This window comes from Bos mutus, chromosome 19 (assembly GCF_027580195.1).
Source record: "Bos mutus isolate GX-2022 chromosome 19, NWIPB_WYAK_1.1, whole genome shotgun sequence".
Classification (NCBI taxonomy): domain Eukaryota; kingdom Metazoa; phylum Chordata; class Mammalia; order Artiodactyla; family Bovidae; genus Bos; species Bos mutus.
In genome coordinates, this window is record NC_091635.1 from 34,496,719 (window position 1) to 34,511,801 (window position 15,083).

Below are 15,083 nucleotides of genomic sequence, written 5' to 3' on the forward strand. Positions count from 1 at the left end.
ACTGCCTGGGCTGCAGTCTGCCTCCTCCCCGCCTCTTCCCCACCAGGCCCCTTCCTGCCATGCAAATTGGGACCCAGGGGAGGCACCAGCTCTCTGGGGACCCTGGGGGAGGGCAGGCTCTCTTGTCAGCTGTGCCGCTAAGACCCAAGGGTCACCCCGGCTTGGGCACTGCAGCTGGGGTCTGTGACGGATGCCCCTGGGGTCCGTGACAGATGCCCCTGGGAGGCAGGGACCCCTGAGGCCCCATCCCAACCCCCAAGATCACGTCCTGGGGCCCGTCGGCCTCGCAGTCTGGAGTCCCAGGCACTTAACTGAATCCACACGGGTCCTGTGGATGGATGTGGGCACAGCCCTTCCACCCCAGACCAACTTATACCCTTCAACTTACACATCCAGGAAGGACGGGGTAGGAGTGCTGGGGGGACAGCTATGGACCCAGAGCCCAGCCTCTTGGCTAGAGTGCAGGTGGCCATGTTGGCAGTTGATGGAGGCTTGACCTTGTGTAGGAAGGGAGCCACAGAGGCTCTTGAGCAAGAACAGGCCAAGAGCGGCAGCCACTTGGGAGAAGATTTGGTCCCAGCTCTGGCGAGAGGCCTCTCCTCGCTCACTTGGTGGGAGAGTTTGCTGGGAGCTGCCAAAGATGGCGGACTTAGGTGTTGATGGCTTACTGAAAACCCACCACTTAGCAATCAGCCGGACTCTCAGGGCACAGAAGTGTTACCCACAGCTCCAGGGGTCTGGAGTGGAAGACAAGAGGCTGGTCTGGGGGAGCCTGCAAGTTCTGAAACAGAAAGTCTCTCTGGCTTTTTCTCATCTGTCAGCAGAGCAGTGGATGGAACCACAGAGTCTAGGAGCTTGTCTAAGCTGAACTATGTGCCCTGGCCCTGGATCAGACACAGCCCTCATCCCTTGGGGTCTTGGGGGGGAGGTGCCCTTGTGCAGTGCATAACTTGCACAGCTGCCCATGGCAGGCGCATCCCTCAGCCCCACAGCTGAGTTCTTGAGTTTTACGTATTATGGCACCTTCTTTATTCTCTCTTGGCCCCTTGCTCTGTCTCTTCCTTCACCCCCCAGGAAGGGAAAGAAGATGCTGAATCCTGTGTCCTCTGCCCACATCTCACTCTCTTCACCACCCGCTAGTTTTCAAGCAGCCTGTGCTGCTGGCATCTGGGAGACATGGACCCACCACCCAGGCCAGGGTTGCTGGTGAAGAAGGCAGAGGTCTGGGTGCTGGCCCCCTAAGTCCTGGGCATAGGCCTCACCTGGTACAGTGGCACCCCACCCCCAACCCGAGGAGCACAGGTTGGGGCTGGAGCTATGGGAAGTGGGGACAGGGGAGTTCAGGTTCCATCCGAGAAACAGCTGTTCCCGGCAGTCCCAGATGTTCTTGCTGGTTCCAGATGTTCCGAACAAAGAGAAAAACATTTCTCTGAAAAGGTGTCAGATGTTCCGTTCACAGAACAAACAGCCCAGGAATATAAACATCAGCTGAGGTCAGCATGGGGACCACAGGCCCCTGGTGCTGGTGGGGGTGGTTGGAGACTCCCCCAGAGGAATGGAGGGAAATCCAGGGGTCTCTTCCTTTAGCCAAACACCTCCTGGTGATGGAGGACTTGGTTAGCTTTGGGGCTGGTGGCCCCCAAATTTGGGAGAAAGGTGGAGAAAGGTTGGGGTGCACCCGTGTGTGTGTGTGTGTGTGTGTGCATGTAGCTGCCAACTGGGGTGTACTGCCGAGTTGTAGGGTGTGAGGCTGTTTGGGAGCTGGTCTGCAGCCCAGGGTGCCTTTGGGGGGCCATGGAGGTTGGGGACGCAGTGGGTACCCTCCAAACATACACACATGTCTGCATCTCCTGTGGGCAGCAATGCAGATGTGTCCTTTGGACCTCATTCCCATTCATGCCAGGCAGGGATCTATTTTCAGGAAGGGGTGGGGGCCCCACCGTCTGCAGGGTTATTTGTCACAGGTGGGGCCGTGCTGTTCTGTCCGCAGTGACAACAGCACCGAGCTCCTTCCGAGGCTTGTGACGCTTTTTCTTTCCTGGAACAGGAGGCCTCGTAAGCCCACCTCCGCCTCTGCCCCCAGCTGCCCTGGGCCGTACACCCCGACATCTGGCAGCTCCCACCCCACCTTTCCAGGAAGGCAGCATCAGAACAAGAGATGAGGGTATAGGGAGAATAGACAAGGAGCTCAGGGTTAGGGAAAGCAAGAGGGCAGGGACCCCCAGGATCCCCGGGAAGTGGGGGGAGGGCAGAGCCTCAGCTTGGAAAGAATGACCTCTGCCCCTCCCCTAGCCCTTCCTTCCTCACTAACTCTGCTCGGCCCCTTGTGACCAGGGCGGGCGGGCTCAGAAGGATGCCGGCTTGAGTAGTTACTGAGCGCGCACGCCTAGAGCCCGGGCTCTGCAACAAGAGGAGCTGCTGCAATGAGAAGCCTATGACCTGTGACGAGGAGTACCCCCTGCTTGCCACAACTAGAGAAAGCTCTTGCACAGCAACGAAGACCCAGCACAGCCCAAAATAAATAGATAAGAGAAACCAAGCCAAGTCACAGAACATGTATCTGAAAACAAAAAAGAGAATGCTGGTTTGACCCCTAACTCTGCAGTACACCAGCCAGGAAGCCTCCCCCAGTTACCTGGCGATTCTCAACAAACGGTGGTCCTGCCCTACACTGACAGCTCTGGAAGTGCTCCAGGGCCGAGGGATTGAGGCGAACCCAGCTCTCCTGTATTGCAGCTGGATTCTTTACCGTCTGAGCTATCAGGGAAGCCCTTCCAGGGCCATGGTGGTTTAGTTGCTAAGTCGTGTCTGATTCTTTGCGACCCCATGTACTATAGCCCGCCACGTTCCTCTGGCCATGGGATTCTCCAGGCAAGAATACTGGAGTGGGTTGCCATTTCCTTCTCCAGGAGATCTTCCTGACCCGGGAATTGAACCCGGGTCTCCTGCATTTCAGGCAGACTCTTTACTGACTGAGCTATAAGGGAAGCCCCCTCCAGGGCTGTGGCCATGGTCAAATGACTAGTGGATGCCACTGGCGTTCCTGGGCCAGGGGCAGTGAAGACACAGCAGTGGGAGGGGCAGATTTTTCCTGCCTTACCTGCCAACAGCACCCCAGTTAAGCAACACCCATTCTTAACCTCTCAGGGACCAAGTTTCCTCCTTTAGGCAAAATACAAATAACTGTAATAAAACCTTCTTTGTGTGTGCTCAGGGGCTTAGTTGTGTTGGACTCTTTGAGGGCCCCTGGACTGTAATCTGCCATGCTTCTCTGTCCATGGGATTTCCCAGGCAAGAATATCGGAGAGGGGTTGCCATTTCCTCCTCAAGGGGATCTTCCTGACCCAGGGATCGAACCTGCGTCTCCTACATTAGCAGGTGGATTCTTTACCACTGAGCCACCTGTCCTTTGCAGGGCAGTCGTGAGCCTTGAAGGGCCTCCTGTATCTGAAGTGCATGGTGACATAGGTGGAAGCACAGTCCACCCTCAGGAGGCGGTGAGTAGCATTGATATCTGGGGGAAGCACATGGTTCTGAATAGGAACCTCGGTTATGTTTATCACCCAGGATCTTACCTTTTTCTTTCACCATTCAAGGCTCAGGGGCAACATAGATCAGGGCACTCTCAAGCTCTCCTGTCCTTGAGGACAGAGAGAGCCCCAACCGAGGTTTGGAGAAACTTAAAGTAAAAAGTGAGAAGGAGCTTTCCCCACCTCTGAGAAGGGGTTCAGCACCCCCATGTGGGCTCAGAAACCCTGCTGGCACCCCACCCCCACAGGCAAAGACATCCGCAGGGTGGGAAGGGGCTGGAGGACACGGCTGAGGGAGGTTGGGGTGGCCTGTGGGTGCCCCTCCCCAGCCGCCAGGGGAGCCATGTAACCTCAGGACTCAGGAAAAGGGGAGTGGGGATACAGAAATCTTGAAAGGGACTAAATATTTACTAGTTTAGAGGAATACAGCCCTGGCTGTCGGAAAGCAAAATTAAATCTAAACTTATATTTCACTCACTGGGATTGTGGCCTGAGCTCACTACATATTTCTCTTTGTCATAGGTCCATGGGATGCTGGGTCCTCTGGGGTCAGAGGCAGCATCCTAGAGGGGATTGGGCCTCAGGAAAGGGAAGGGCCACACCGTGGACCCACAGGCCATGGGTGAGGCAGAAAAGTGATGGGGGCTTCCAGAGAGGAGGGTCTGGGCACACAGGTCCCAACGCCTATTTCCTGGGTACTGTTGTGGGCAGGGAGGGGTAGTGTGGGTGCTGCCTGTTAGTGGGGCGGGCAGGGGTGAGGGAACGACTCCTGACCTCATCTGGCCTCTTGAGGAGGCTGGGTTCCAGCCAGACTAAGCCAGAGGAGGGAGCTGGGGCCCTCCTTATCCTGCCCTCCCCAATACCTGGCAGCTCCCCAAGGCTTCTCCACTTGTTTCCAATCCCCCTAGCCCTTCTTGTTGCCCTCAGCTCCCGTCCACGTCCGCACACAGAGGCACAGAAGGAAAAAGCGTACTCGTCCGAGGCACCGGGAGGTTTATTATAAGAACTGTACAAAGGAGCCTTCTGCTGGCCTGGCTTGGGCCTGTTCCCACCCGGACGAGGTGCAATGGCTGTGGGTCTGCAGGGGGAGGAGGCCTGGACCCTATTCAGCCACGCTGGCTCTGTACCCGGCCCAGTGGAGAGAGTTCAGTCCAACAGAGGCTGAGGCTCTGGGGCCACACTCATCCGGCCCCAAGGAGGAGGAAGGAAAGGACACGGGCAGGGTGCTGGTCAGAGAAGAGGCTGACCCCTGGAGGAACTTCTGAAGAAAGAGCCGGAACTGCTGCAGGAAGAGATGGAAGAAGCAGGGGCCTCCTTCCAGAGAGGACCCAGGCGGGGCCAGGGAGCGGGGCTGGGCAGTGGGTGTGAGGAAGAGAAGCAGAGAAGGCAGAAGGGTGCCCTCACGGCCATGAAAGAAAGAAATGTCCGGGCAGAGTGGGGCAGACAGAAAGGAAGGCTCCGGCCTGTGGGCGTGCACACAAGCAAACACACACACACATGTTGTTTGGAGGTTTTGCTGCTTCCTGAGTTTTAATCAAACTGTTCACGAGAAACAAGAAGAAAAAGAAGAGGAACTAAGTGCAGTGGGGGTGGGGTGGGGGGCTCAGTGTGCAAACCTTACCACGTGTGTTCACACTCACATACACACTCACAGCACAAGGACACTTCCACGGACTGGCCGACAGAGAAGACACACGCATACCCACTGGTTAAGCACTCCAGGGCACGCTGACACACACACACACAGATATACACATAGACAGATGCATATGCAGGTTCTATGGGACACAGTGGTTCACAGACGCACACGCACACACACACAGGTGAGTAAATCCAGTGACCCCGAGCTGGTGTCTCACCCCCTCCTCCAAGCTCGGCCTCTGTCTATTCACGAGAGCCCAGATCGGTGGTGCCAACAGAAGCATCGCACAGCTTCCAGTGGCCAGAAGTTGGACGCTTGGGCCTGAGCCAGGTGAGCAGTTCCCACCTCAGTGTTGAAATCTCGAACGTGAGCTCAGCTAGAACATTCTTAGGACCACTTTGAGGAGGGGGGGAAGGATGATGCAAGAGGAAGAGAAGGGTGTGGCGGGGGGTGAGGAGGGGACCCTGGGGCTAGGGAGGCTGCCAGGAGCCCAAGTGGTGGATGGAGGAGGAAGACGGGAATCTTCTTCCCAAGCCCCAGGGTCCCCGACCCCACCCGAGATCTGGGTGCTCAGTTCAAGGAAGCCCCCAGTGTAGTAATACACTGGTGGGATCCAACCCCTGCTACCCACCCCATCGTGCTTTCTAGAAAAAGATAATTCCCAAGGGGAATCTTCCCTTCTGCTCTTCTCCCAGGGGCCAGCCAGGGAGCCGGAGGGCCTGGGCAATGGATGAACCGGGAAAGGATTCAGGGGCCACAACCCACCCAATGTCTCAGCATCCAGTGGCCTCCCCACCACCCACCCACCACCGGGTATATGGAGCCATTTCTGAACCAGGGATGTTTTCCTTCTGAGAATTCCTGAGCAGGCAGGGTGAGCCGCATCCCAGAGGCTGGACAGGGTGGCAGGCCCTGGGCTCAGGTCTGCTCCCACTGAGGTGAAGACTTCCTTGTCCCAGAGGGAGCTGGAGGCCTGAGCCACTGCCTGCAGAGAGGTCAGTAGCCCTTAAGACTCTGGGGGCAGGAGGGCAGCCAATCCCTCCATCACAGGCCGGCTCCTCCCAAGTGGGGAGCAGAGACTCTGATGTTCTGACCTCCCCCGGGGCTGTGAGGAGGGCAGCAGGGCCCACGAGGAGGTGAGAGCAACTTGAATGTGAATATCGCGGAGGCAGTGGCCTCAGCCCAGAGTGGAGACTTCAGGTACAATTCCCCCCTTCCATGGCCTGGGTGACAGCCCAGCATGGACAAAGCCTGTCCCCACCAGGGAGCTGGGTCAGTCCCGGACGCACAGCCCTAGCTCCCTCAGCGGCAGGCACCAAGGGGGTGCTTCGGGGCTGTGCCACCTCACCACCACTTGCTAGACGAGAGACTCTTTGACCCCTGGGCGCACCGTCTGCCCCAGGGGTGGGGCGGGAGGGAGGGGTGCGTCAGAGGGGCTGATGGGCCTGAGCCCCATGGCAGGTCCGGGGTCCCCCGTGGAGCCCCTCTCCTCCTCTTTGCTCGGCACACCGCTGTTCCCGTTGTCGGGGCCGTACATCTTGCTCATGGTGTCAGCGATCAGCCCCTCCTTCTCGGGGGCCCCGTCCCTGCCGCCGTCATGGTTGTGGCGGTACATGTAAGAGGCCTGCTTCATGGAGCGCTGCAGCAGATGCCGGCGGTAGGCCCTCTGGATCTTGATGGCGCACACTTCTTCGTGCTTCCTCTTGAGGGTGGTGGTGATGGGCTCATAGGAGACCTTGGAGGGGTTGGCGGCCATGAACTTCTCCTCCATGGTCTCCTTGAGGGCGTCCATCTCCCCGGAGTCACCCAGGACCTCTTTGGTCAGGGCAAAGAGGATGTCCAGGCAGTGGATCTTGTCCCCCGGCACCATGGGCAGGTCCATCGTGATGAGCTTGATCTTGTTGGGCTTGGCGATCCTCAGCGGCTCCTGCAGGGTGTCCACGAAGTCGGAGAGGCGGCTGTAGTCGATGAACTGCGTGGCGTCGGGGTCGAACTTCTCCCATGTCTCGTAGAACATCTCAAAGTCATCCTCCCCAAGAGGCTCGCTGCTCTCCTCCGTGGCCACGTTGAAGTTCTCCAGGATGATGGCGATGTACATGTTGACCACGATGAGGAAGGAAATGATGATGTAGCTGCAGAAGAAGCAGATGCCGATGGAGGGGTTGCCACAGTCGCCCCGGATGCTGGTGCCCGGGTTCTCCAGGTTGGGGTCACAGTCAGGGGGCCCGCTGTTGAGGATGGGGTTGAGGAGCCCATCCCAGCCGGCCGACGTGGTGATCTCGAAGAGGCAGATGATGCTGTTGCCAAAGGTCTCAAAGTTAAACATGTCGTCGATGCCCGACTCCTTCTTGACGTAGGCGAAGTTGGACATGCCGAAGATGGAGTAGATGAACATGACCAGGAAGAGGAGGAGGCCGATGTTGAAGAGGGCGGGCAGCGACATCATGAGCGCGAAGAGCAGCGTCCGGATGCCCTTGGCCCCGCGGATCAGCCGCAGGACCCGCCCGATCCTCGCCAGGCGGATCACACGGAACAGCGTGGGTGACACGAAGTATTTCTGGATCAGGTCGGAGAGCGCCAGGCCTGCAAGGGAGGAAGCCTCGAGGAAGCACTGCTGCCCTGGGGGTGGGCGGCAGGGTCGGGGAGCAGGGGGAAGGTGCAGCTCCTTGGGGCATGCAGTGCTGGGCTCGTCTACCCCAGGAAGGAGCAGTAGAAATTCATCGCTCAGTGCACAGCCTGAGTGCCCTGACCCATTAGACTCTCCCAGGGCTCTTGGGGTCCTGGGCTCCATCTCTGCCCTGACGCAGCCCAGTGGAGGTGGGATGTGCCAAAGTGGATGGGGGGGTGGGTAAGGCCCATTGCCAAGGCTGTTCACAGATGCCATGGATGAGAGTGAGGGGGAGAACAGCTCTGGGTGTGTGATGATGGGCATGTCGCCTACCTGGTTTGTGACTCAGTTTCCTCATCTGTAAGATGGAGATGACAACAGTCCCAGTCTCAGGACATTTGTTAGGAACAGTTACTAATTACACAGCTAATACTGTGAAGTGCATGGCCTAGTTCAGGCCAACTGTAAGTGATGGATAAATGACAGCTAGTTACTGTCATAATTACACACACCTCTCCTGTGCGTAAGGCTGCTAGATCCATCTTCTTTTTTTAGTTTATTTATTCGGCTGTGATGGGTCTTCGTTGCAACATGTGGGATCTTTAGTTGTGGCATGTGGGATCTAGTTCCCTGACCAGGGATCGAACCTGGGGCCCCTGCATCAGGAGTGCAGAGTCTTAGCCACAGGGCCACCAGGAAAGTCCTGGAACCATCTTCTTATGTCTTTACCAAAGCACATTGGGACCTGAACGTGCATCTTCAGGTCAGGTGAATGCTTCTGGAGCTGTACTCGTGTATGCACAGGTAACAGGCTGCCTGGGAACCCACCGTCTGTGCTTCTGTGCATTTAGTGTAGACACCGGGTGCAAATGCATGTGTGTGTGTGTCTGTGTGTGTGTAAAAGCATACCAAGTGCATGAGCAGGTGTGCGTGTGGACATGAGGAGGGCGACCCCGGGCCTTCCCGAACGACTCAGCCCAGCCCGGCCCTGCTCACCCACAATGGACAGGATGACGACCACAAAGTCGAAGATATTCCAGCCGACGGTGAAGTAGTACTGGCGCAGGGCCAGCATCTTGAGCACGCACTCGCCCGTGAAGATGATGATGAAGACCATGTTGATGTTGTACAGGATGTCCACCTTGAGCTGGCTCTGGTCGTCCGTCTCCACCATCATGGTGACCATGTTGAGGCAAATGAGGATCATGATGGTGATGTCGAACGCCTGCTTGGTCACCAGGTCGTACACCATGCCCTGGACCTTGTTCTGCAGCAGGGGTGGGGGTGTGGGCGGCGGTCAGAGCAGGACACGCACCGGCAGGAGAGGCGAGAGGACACGACACAGGAGTGTGGGGGTGGGGAGGCGAGAGAGAGAGAACGAAGGCGTCAGGGCCGGGGCCTCGGGAGGCGGGGAGACCCATGGAGACGGGCCACTCTGTGGGGTCTGTGGGCCTCCTTCCTCTCTCTGGGAACTTCTTCCCGAGTTAAGGGCCCTCAGCAACCCCTCCTCCTTCTCCCGAAGTGGCTGCTCACTGGGGGAGCTGTCTGGACATCCTCTTCCTCCCCTCTCCAGGGGCCCTTGCCCCCAGAGGCCACCAGCTAAGGAGCTGAATGGACGCTGGGGGCACTGGGCGGGTTAGGCAAGGGGTAAACCAGTGACTGGAGTTTGTCAGGCTGCTCTTGCTTGCACATGAAGTGTGGCGTTATGGAGAGGTGCCCCTCCCAGCAGGTGGGCACAACCTTCCTGCAGGGGGCCCCAGCCTCACACCAGGGACACAGCCTGGTGGGCAGAGAGCAGCCTGCCTTCTGCATCCCCCGCACAGGGCCCCCTTGGGCAGGAGCCTTATATGGGCTGTAGCGGGAGGGGCCCAGAGGGCTGGTACCTGGGGCCGGGGAATTGGCTTCTGAGGCTTCTTGGAGCCAAGCTTCTTCATGGCGTTATAGTATTTCTTCTGTTCCTCTGTCATGAAGATGTCTTTCCCTCCAAAGTACAATGGGATGGGGCCCGTAAGGTTGGAGAGTCCCCCTTCTCAGCTTCCAGGACTTCCCTACCTCAAACATCTGTGTAAAGCCCTCCCCCATCCCAGCAGGGGGGCCTGGTGGGAAGAGGGAAGGAGACCTGCTTAGAGGGCCAGAGATGGGGGTTGAAGGAGGCAGGGAAGGGGGACGGAAGGGTCCAGAGAAAGGGGGGCAGGTAACAGACAGAGGGAAGGGGCCAGCACAGCCCTCATGGCCCATTTTGGGCCACCTTCCATCAGTATTTCACTGGGTCCTCAGAATGAGCCGGCAAAGCAGGCAGCATGAGCCTCATTTTGTACAGAAGGAAACCAAGGTTCACACTGGCCCCGTCACTAGTTCAAGGTCACCTGGTGGGATCGGAACCCAGGCTCTGCCTCGATCGGGTGCGCGGACAGTGTTTGTGAACATACGAAAGGAGGAGTGGACAAAGCGGGTGTGAGGAGGGAGCCCAGCGCAGGGAGAACCCAGGGGGGAAGGCGGGCTAGATACTCATCTTCTTCTTCTGCTGGTTGAAGTTGTCGATGATGACGCCAATGAAGAGGTTGAGGGTGAAGAAGGAGCCGAAGATGATGAAGATGACGAAATAGAGGTACATGTAGAGGTTCACCTCATACTGCGGCTGCTCTTCCTTCTGCAGCAGTCACAGGACAGGGGCGGGTATGCGGGGTGGGCTGGGGGCACACGCTGCCTGCTCCCTGTCCCACTGTGGGCCCACCCACCCCTGTAGGCAGTGGGGTCTCGGGGGCTCCTGAGGAGGCGGCGTGGGGTGGGGATGGATCTGAGTCCTCTCCCCTGGCTCACTCACCAGCCCACATTTCGGGGACCCCCACTCACCTCCCGGGAGTCCACGGCAGCATACATGATGTCCATCCAGCCCTTGAAGGTGGCCTGCGAGAGTGTGGTTGGGTGTGAGGGGAGGGGCTGCTAGCTGCTTCCACCATCCATGAGTTTCCCTCCCTGCCCACCCCAGAAGCTGCCTGCTCCGAGTCCCACTGGGCAGGCATCAAGTACAGACCATCAAAATACAGACAGGTATGGACACGACCTCTGGGTCCTCCAGCCCTGGAGGCAGGTGGGAGGTTCCCTAACGAGGAGTGGCCGTGGGCTCAGTCCCAGTGAGATTCCCAGGGGCGTCTCCACCCCTGCCTCATGCAGGGGCCGCATGTCACACTCACCACCTGCAAGAGCGAGAGGTAGCCGAGGCCCACGTTGTCGTAGTTGACCTTGACGTTGAGCCAGCGGACCTGGCCCGTGTGCATCAGGCTCTCGCACTCGGACTTGTTGTTGACCTCGGTGATGTCGAATCTCTCGGAGGTGGTGGTGTTGATGCAGTAGTAGAACTTGCCGGCAAACAGGTTGACGCCCATGATGCTGAAGATGAGCCAGAAGATGAGGCAGACGAGCAGCACGTTCATGATGGAGGGGATGGCTCCCAGGAGGGCATTCACCACCACCTGGGGGCCGGGGGTGGGGAGGAGGGAGTCACAGCCAGATCCCCTCCCAGGCAGCAGGGTAGGGGGCATCACCCAGACTCCTCTGGGAGAGGACTCCCCACCCACACCAACCAAGGGACCAGGCAGGGAAGGCTTCCTGGAGGAGGGCTGATCTGAATGAACCCAGGCCTGCAGGAGAAGTCTACTGGGCTTTTTGTGGGGGTGGGGGATGGTGGGAGCAGGGAGCAGGGGTAGGGGGTTGCCGGCCTGCTGGCTGAAGAGGGCTCTCTGCTTCGCTGGAGCCAACAGCCCAGGGTGGGGAGCTGGGCTTCTCTGGAAGCAGCCCGGCCATGGGTCACCAGGCAGGAGACAAACACTCTTTCCTCGGCCCCCATAGGAAACTCAGTCCCCGTGACCTGGCCCCCGGCTCATCTGCTCACAGGATTAGAGACAAAGACCCAGAAAAGAACGGAGCCTGTGAAGCAGCAGGAACCTTGGGGACTGGAGCTCTGTGCCCAGCCAGCCCTGGCCACACAGGCCAACCTCATTGTTTCCGGCTGAGCTGAATCTGAGAATTAATCTGTTTTCAAGGAGAAGTGGTTTCATGACCTCCAGACAAAGTGAGTGGTGTAAGCCCGGTGATGCCCAGGGCAATTCTATTCCTGGCTGGGGCATCAACCAGCTGTGTGGCCATGGCCAGGTCATTTTCCCCCAGTGGGGAGGGGTCCCTGGCTGGGCCGGGCTCTTGTATGGGAGACCCCAGGCTGAGTGCCCTGCTGATCTGCAATCATCTGCTTCATGGAAGTCTGTCCCCGCCAGAGTAGGCCTTGCTCTTAACAGAACCCCTACTTCCAGCCTTAGCCGGGGAAGTCCCCTTGGTCTTGCCTGAACCCTGTATTTACCTGTCACTTCCGCCCTTAGCGGCCTGAGGGAAGGATGGGCAGGCTCGGAGCCCTGGGGGGCCCCAGTCTGAGGCTGGGGAGAGTCACCTATAAACCCACAGACCTTTCCTTCCTCTCCTGCCTGGGTGCCCTCAGGCCCCTCCTGGGAGTGGCTGCGGCCTCTGCTGCCCCCTAGTGGTGGCAGAGAGGAGTGAAGGAGGGGGCTGCGGGCAGGAACCGGCACCTGGGCTGGTGTGTGGGGGTGCCTTTTGTTGTTGTTGTTGTCGCTCAGTCACTCAGTCGTATCCGACTCTTTGCAACCGCATGCACGGTAGCCCACCAGGCTCGTCTGTCCTCCCGGAGTTTGCTCAAATTCATGTCCATTGAGTCAGTGATGCTATCTAACCATCTCATCCTCTGCCACCTGCTTCTCCTTTTGCCATCAGTTGCCTGGGGGACCCCCAAACCTTGACTCCCGGTGGTGGCCAGAGTACAGACATGCCCCCAGCCCCCTTCCAAGCTGTGGCTGCTCCCCCAATCCTTAGCCCTACTCACAGTCCCCCTCGACACCCACCCTCATGCCCTCGAATCGAGACAGTGCCCTCAGGGGGCGCAGGGCCCGCAGCGTCCGCAGGGATTTGATGGGTCCCAGCTCCGAGTAGCCCAGCCAGTTGGCCACCAGGCTGATGATGGAGACCTGCAAACGGGAGGGCAGGTGGTCAGGGAGTGCGGGGCCTTGGTCCCAAGGAGGGCCTCTGGAGCTGGCGGCGGGGCTGGGCGGGAGTGGGGCGGACTCACGTCCACGATGAGGAAGTCGAGCCAGCACCAGGCATTGGTGAAGTACACCTTGAAGCCGTAGGCCACCCACTTGAGTAGCATCTCCAGGATGAAGATGTAGGTGAAGACCTTGTCGGCGTACTCCAGGATGGTGCGGATGACTCGCCGCTGCTCAATGTGGATGTCCTCGAAGGCCTGGGGGCACCAGCAGGCGGGTGGCCAGGGCCCGGAGGCTGGGGCAGCAGCCACGTCCCTACAGCTGCTGGTTCCCAGGGGTCTGGCACTGGGGTTAGATGCGGGGGCAGACTCCCCGCACCCATCGTGGGGGTGAGCGGGGGAGTTCCTGGAGGGGGGAAGCCCCTCAGCTCCCCTTCCCCAGACCTAATGATAGGAATGTTCACTAACCTGCAGGGGGTTTGCTGTGACACAGGCTGGCCCCCCCACCCCATATTCCCTTCCCACCTGCTCCCTGGTCGGGACCTGTCAGCCAGGGAGGCACACAGGGTCAGAGCCCATCTGCCTCTTTGTGAAAATGAGCACAGTCTGCCACACACCCTGGAAGCACTGGTGAGTTCTTCAGGGCTCTCTCTCTGGGTTCGGGCCTGTCCAGCAAGTGTCCCTCCCATGGTGCGGAAAGGAGGGAGCCCTGGGACAGCCTGCTTCCAGCCTGGCCCCTGCCCCTGCCCATGCCCGGCCCTCAGGGCGGCGCCTACCAAGGCCCCACTGCTGAGCAGGATCATGAAGACAATGAAGGTCTCAAACCAGTTGTGCTCGACGATCTTGAAGCAGGCCCTGCGGAGGGTCCACCACTTCTTCCCTCGACCCTGGGAGATGTCCACGTAGAGGAAGGGAAAGCGCTGCACGCAGGCTAGGGAGGGAGGGCGGCAGGGGCACCCGTCACGGTCAGCCCGTTTCCCCCCCTCCCCTTTCCAGGATATGCCCCCTCCCCACCCTGACTGCATGCAGAGACACGCCAGAGAACAGGGGTGCGGGCCACCCACGCAGGTTCCACGGCTTTCAGCTGTCCCCATCCTCCCCCACGTCCCCCAGGCAGCCTCCACTCTGCACAACCCAAACTCTCTGGGCAAAGAATGTTCCAGAAGGGCCAGGCAGGCCTCTTTCTGGAAGACAAAGCTGAGAAGGACAGCCTTAGAGAAGCCAGTGCTGAGCGCCTGCTTCGTGCCGGCCATACTCAGGGCTCTATGGGGATTCTGTGCAGCAGCCTGTGGGCTGCTGGGACTGTCACCCACGGCACACACGGCAGGGGGCAGAGGGGGCAGGGGCTCAGAAGCATCTGCTCTGACACCCCTTCCTGGGGTCGCATTCTCCCAGGTGCGGAAGGGCAGGGCACCATGGAGGAAGAAGGCCCTGCTGCTTTTGGTGACTCGCCTGTCCCCAGGCCGTCCCCAAGGAGACGGTGAGCTGAGGCTGAGGCTCTCCTCGGGCCCTAGCCTGGCCTGCCGCTTCCGGGGTCTGCCGGGCTGGGGGAGGCACCCCGGCGGGCTGGCCCTCACCCTCGGTGAAGCACTCCTCAGGCTGCTCCCCATCAGGGTTCTCCTCGGCCTGTTCCTCGGGGTCGTCCTCGGGGGGCTTGTAGTCAGCAGTGCTGCAGACGGAGGAGTTCCCATCCAGGGGCTGCAGCGGCTTCTGCGGAGGCCACAGGGTCACGTGGGGCAGAGGGGGTCCAGATGGGAGCCCCGAGGGGAGGGCCCAGAAGGGAGAAGGGGAAGCGGGGGTGGGGGGTGGAGCAGACTCATTCATTCACAGACTCATTCATTCATTCAGCCCTGGATTGTGGAGCCAGCACTGGGGTCTGTGCAGAAGGACCCAGGCCTTGGCCCTATCCTCAGGGCACTTGGATTTGAAGAGGCTCAGAGATGCTGGCTAGAAGGGAAGGGGTCAGGATGGAGCAAGGTCCGAGCCCTCTTACGCTCTGTTCAGCTGAGGAATCCAGGAAGGATGGGGGAATTCAGAAAGAGTGGGGGTAGGGGGCTGGTACTCCAGCCTGGCCAGACCTCCCTCACCTCCTCCTGGCCCAGCCTCCACTCCTCAAGGGGCCCCCTTTATGGCTGGGGTGAGGCCCCTGAAAAGGAAAATGGAGAGGGTCATGGGATGGTGGCGGGGGCAGCTGTCAGAATGGTGGCCAGAAAGGGAGGGCCTGGTGCCCAGTTGACAGAAAGGGAAACTGAGGCA

At 59.3% G+C, this 15,083-nt stretch overlaps 1 protein-coding gene across 2 annotated transcripts in view; it reads right to left on the bottom strand.

Annotated features, from left to right (window-relative positions):
• Nucleotides 1–4,506: 4,506 nt before the first annotated feature.
• SCN4A (sodium voltage-gated channel alpha subunit 4) overlaps nt 4,507–15,083 on the bottom strand; it is a 53,398-nt gene continuing 42,821 nt past the window's right edge. Inside the window, exons 16-25 of one of the 2 annotated variants that reach the window (XM_070390076.1) lie at nt 14,405–14,534; nt 13,604–13,758; nt 12,912–13,085; nt 12,688–12,810; nt 10,975–11,253; nt 10,634–10,687; nt 10,293–10,430; nt 9,664–9,768; nt 8,777–9,047; nt 4,507–7,755 (exon numbers count right to left, since the gene is read on the bottom strand). In XM_070390076.1, coding sequence (XP_070246177.1) covers nt 6,530–7,755; nt 8,777–9,047; nt 9,664–9,768; nt 10,293–10,430; nt 10,634–10,687; nt 10,975–11,253; nt 12,688–12,810; nt 12,912–13,085; nt 13,604–13,758; nt 14,405–14,534 — 2,655 coding nt within the window. In that variant the 3' untranslated portion in view covers nt 4,507–6,529. Of the gene's footprint in view, nt 7,756–8,776; nt 9,048–9,663; nt 9,769–10,292; nt 10,431–10,633; nt 10,688–10,974; nt 11,254–12,687; nt 12,811–12,911; nt 13,086–13,603; nt 13,759–14,404; nt 14,538–15,083 lie in introns of both variants that reach the window. The other variant, XM_005911094.3, reaches the window with a different exon arrangement.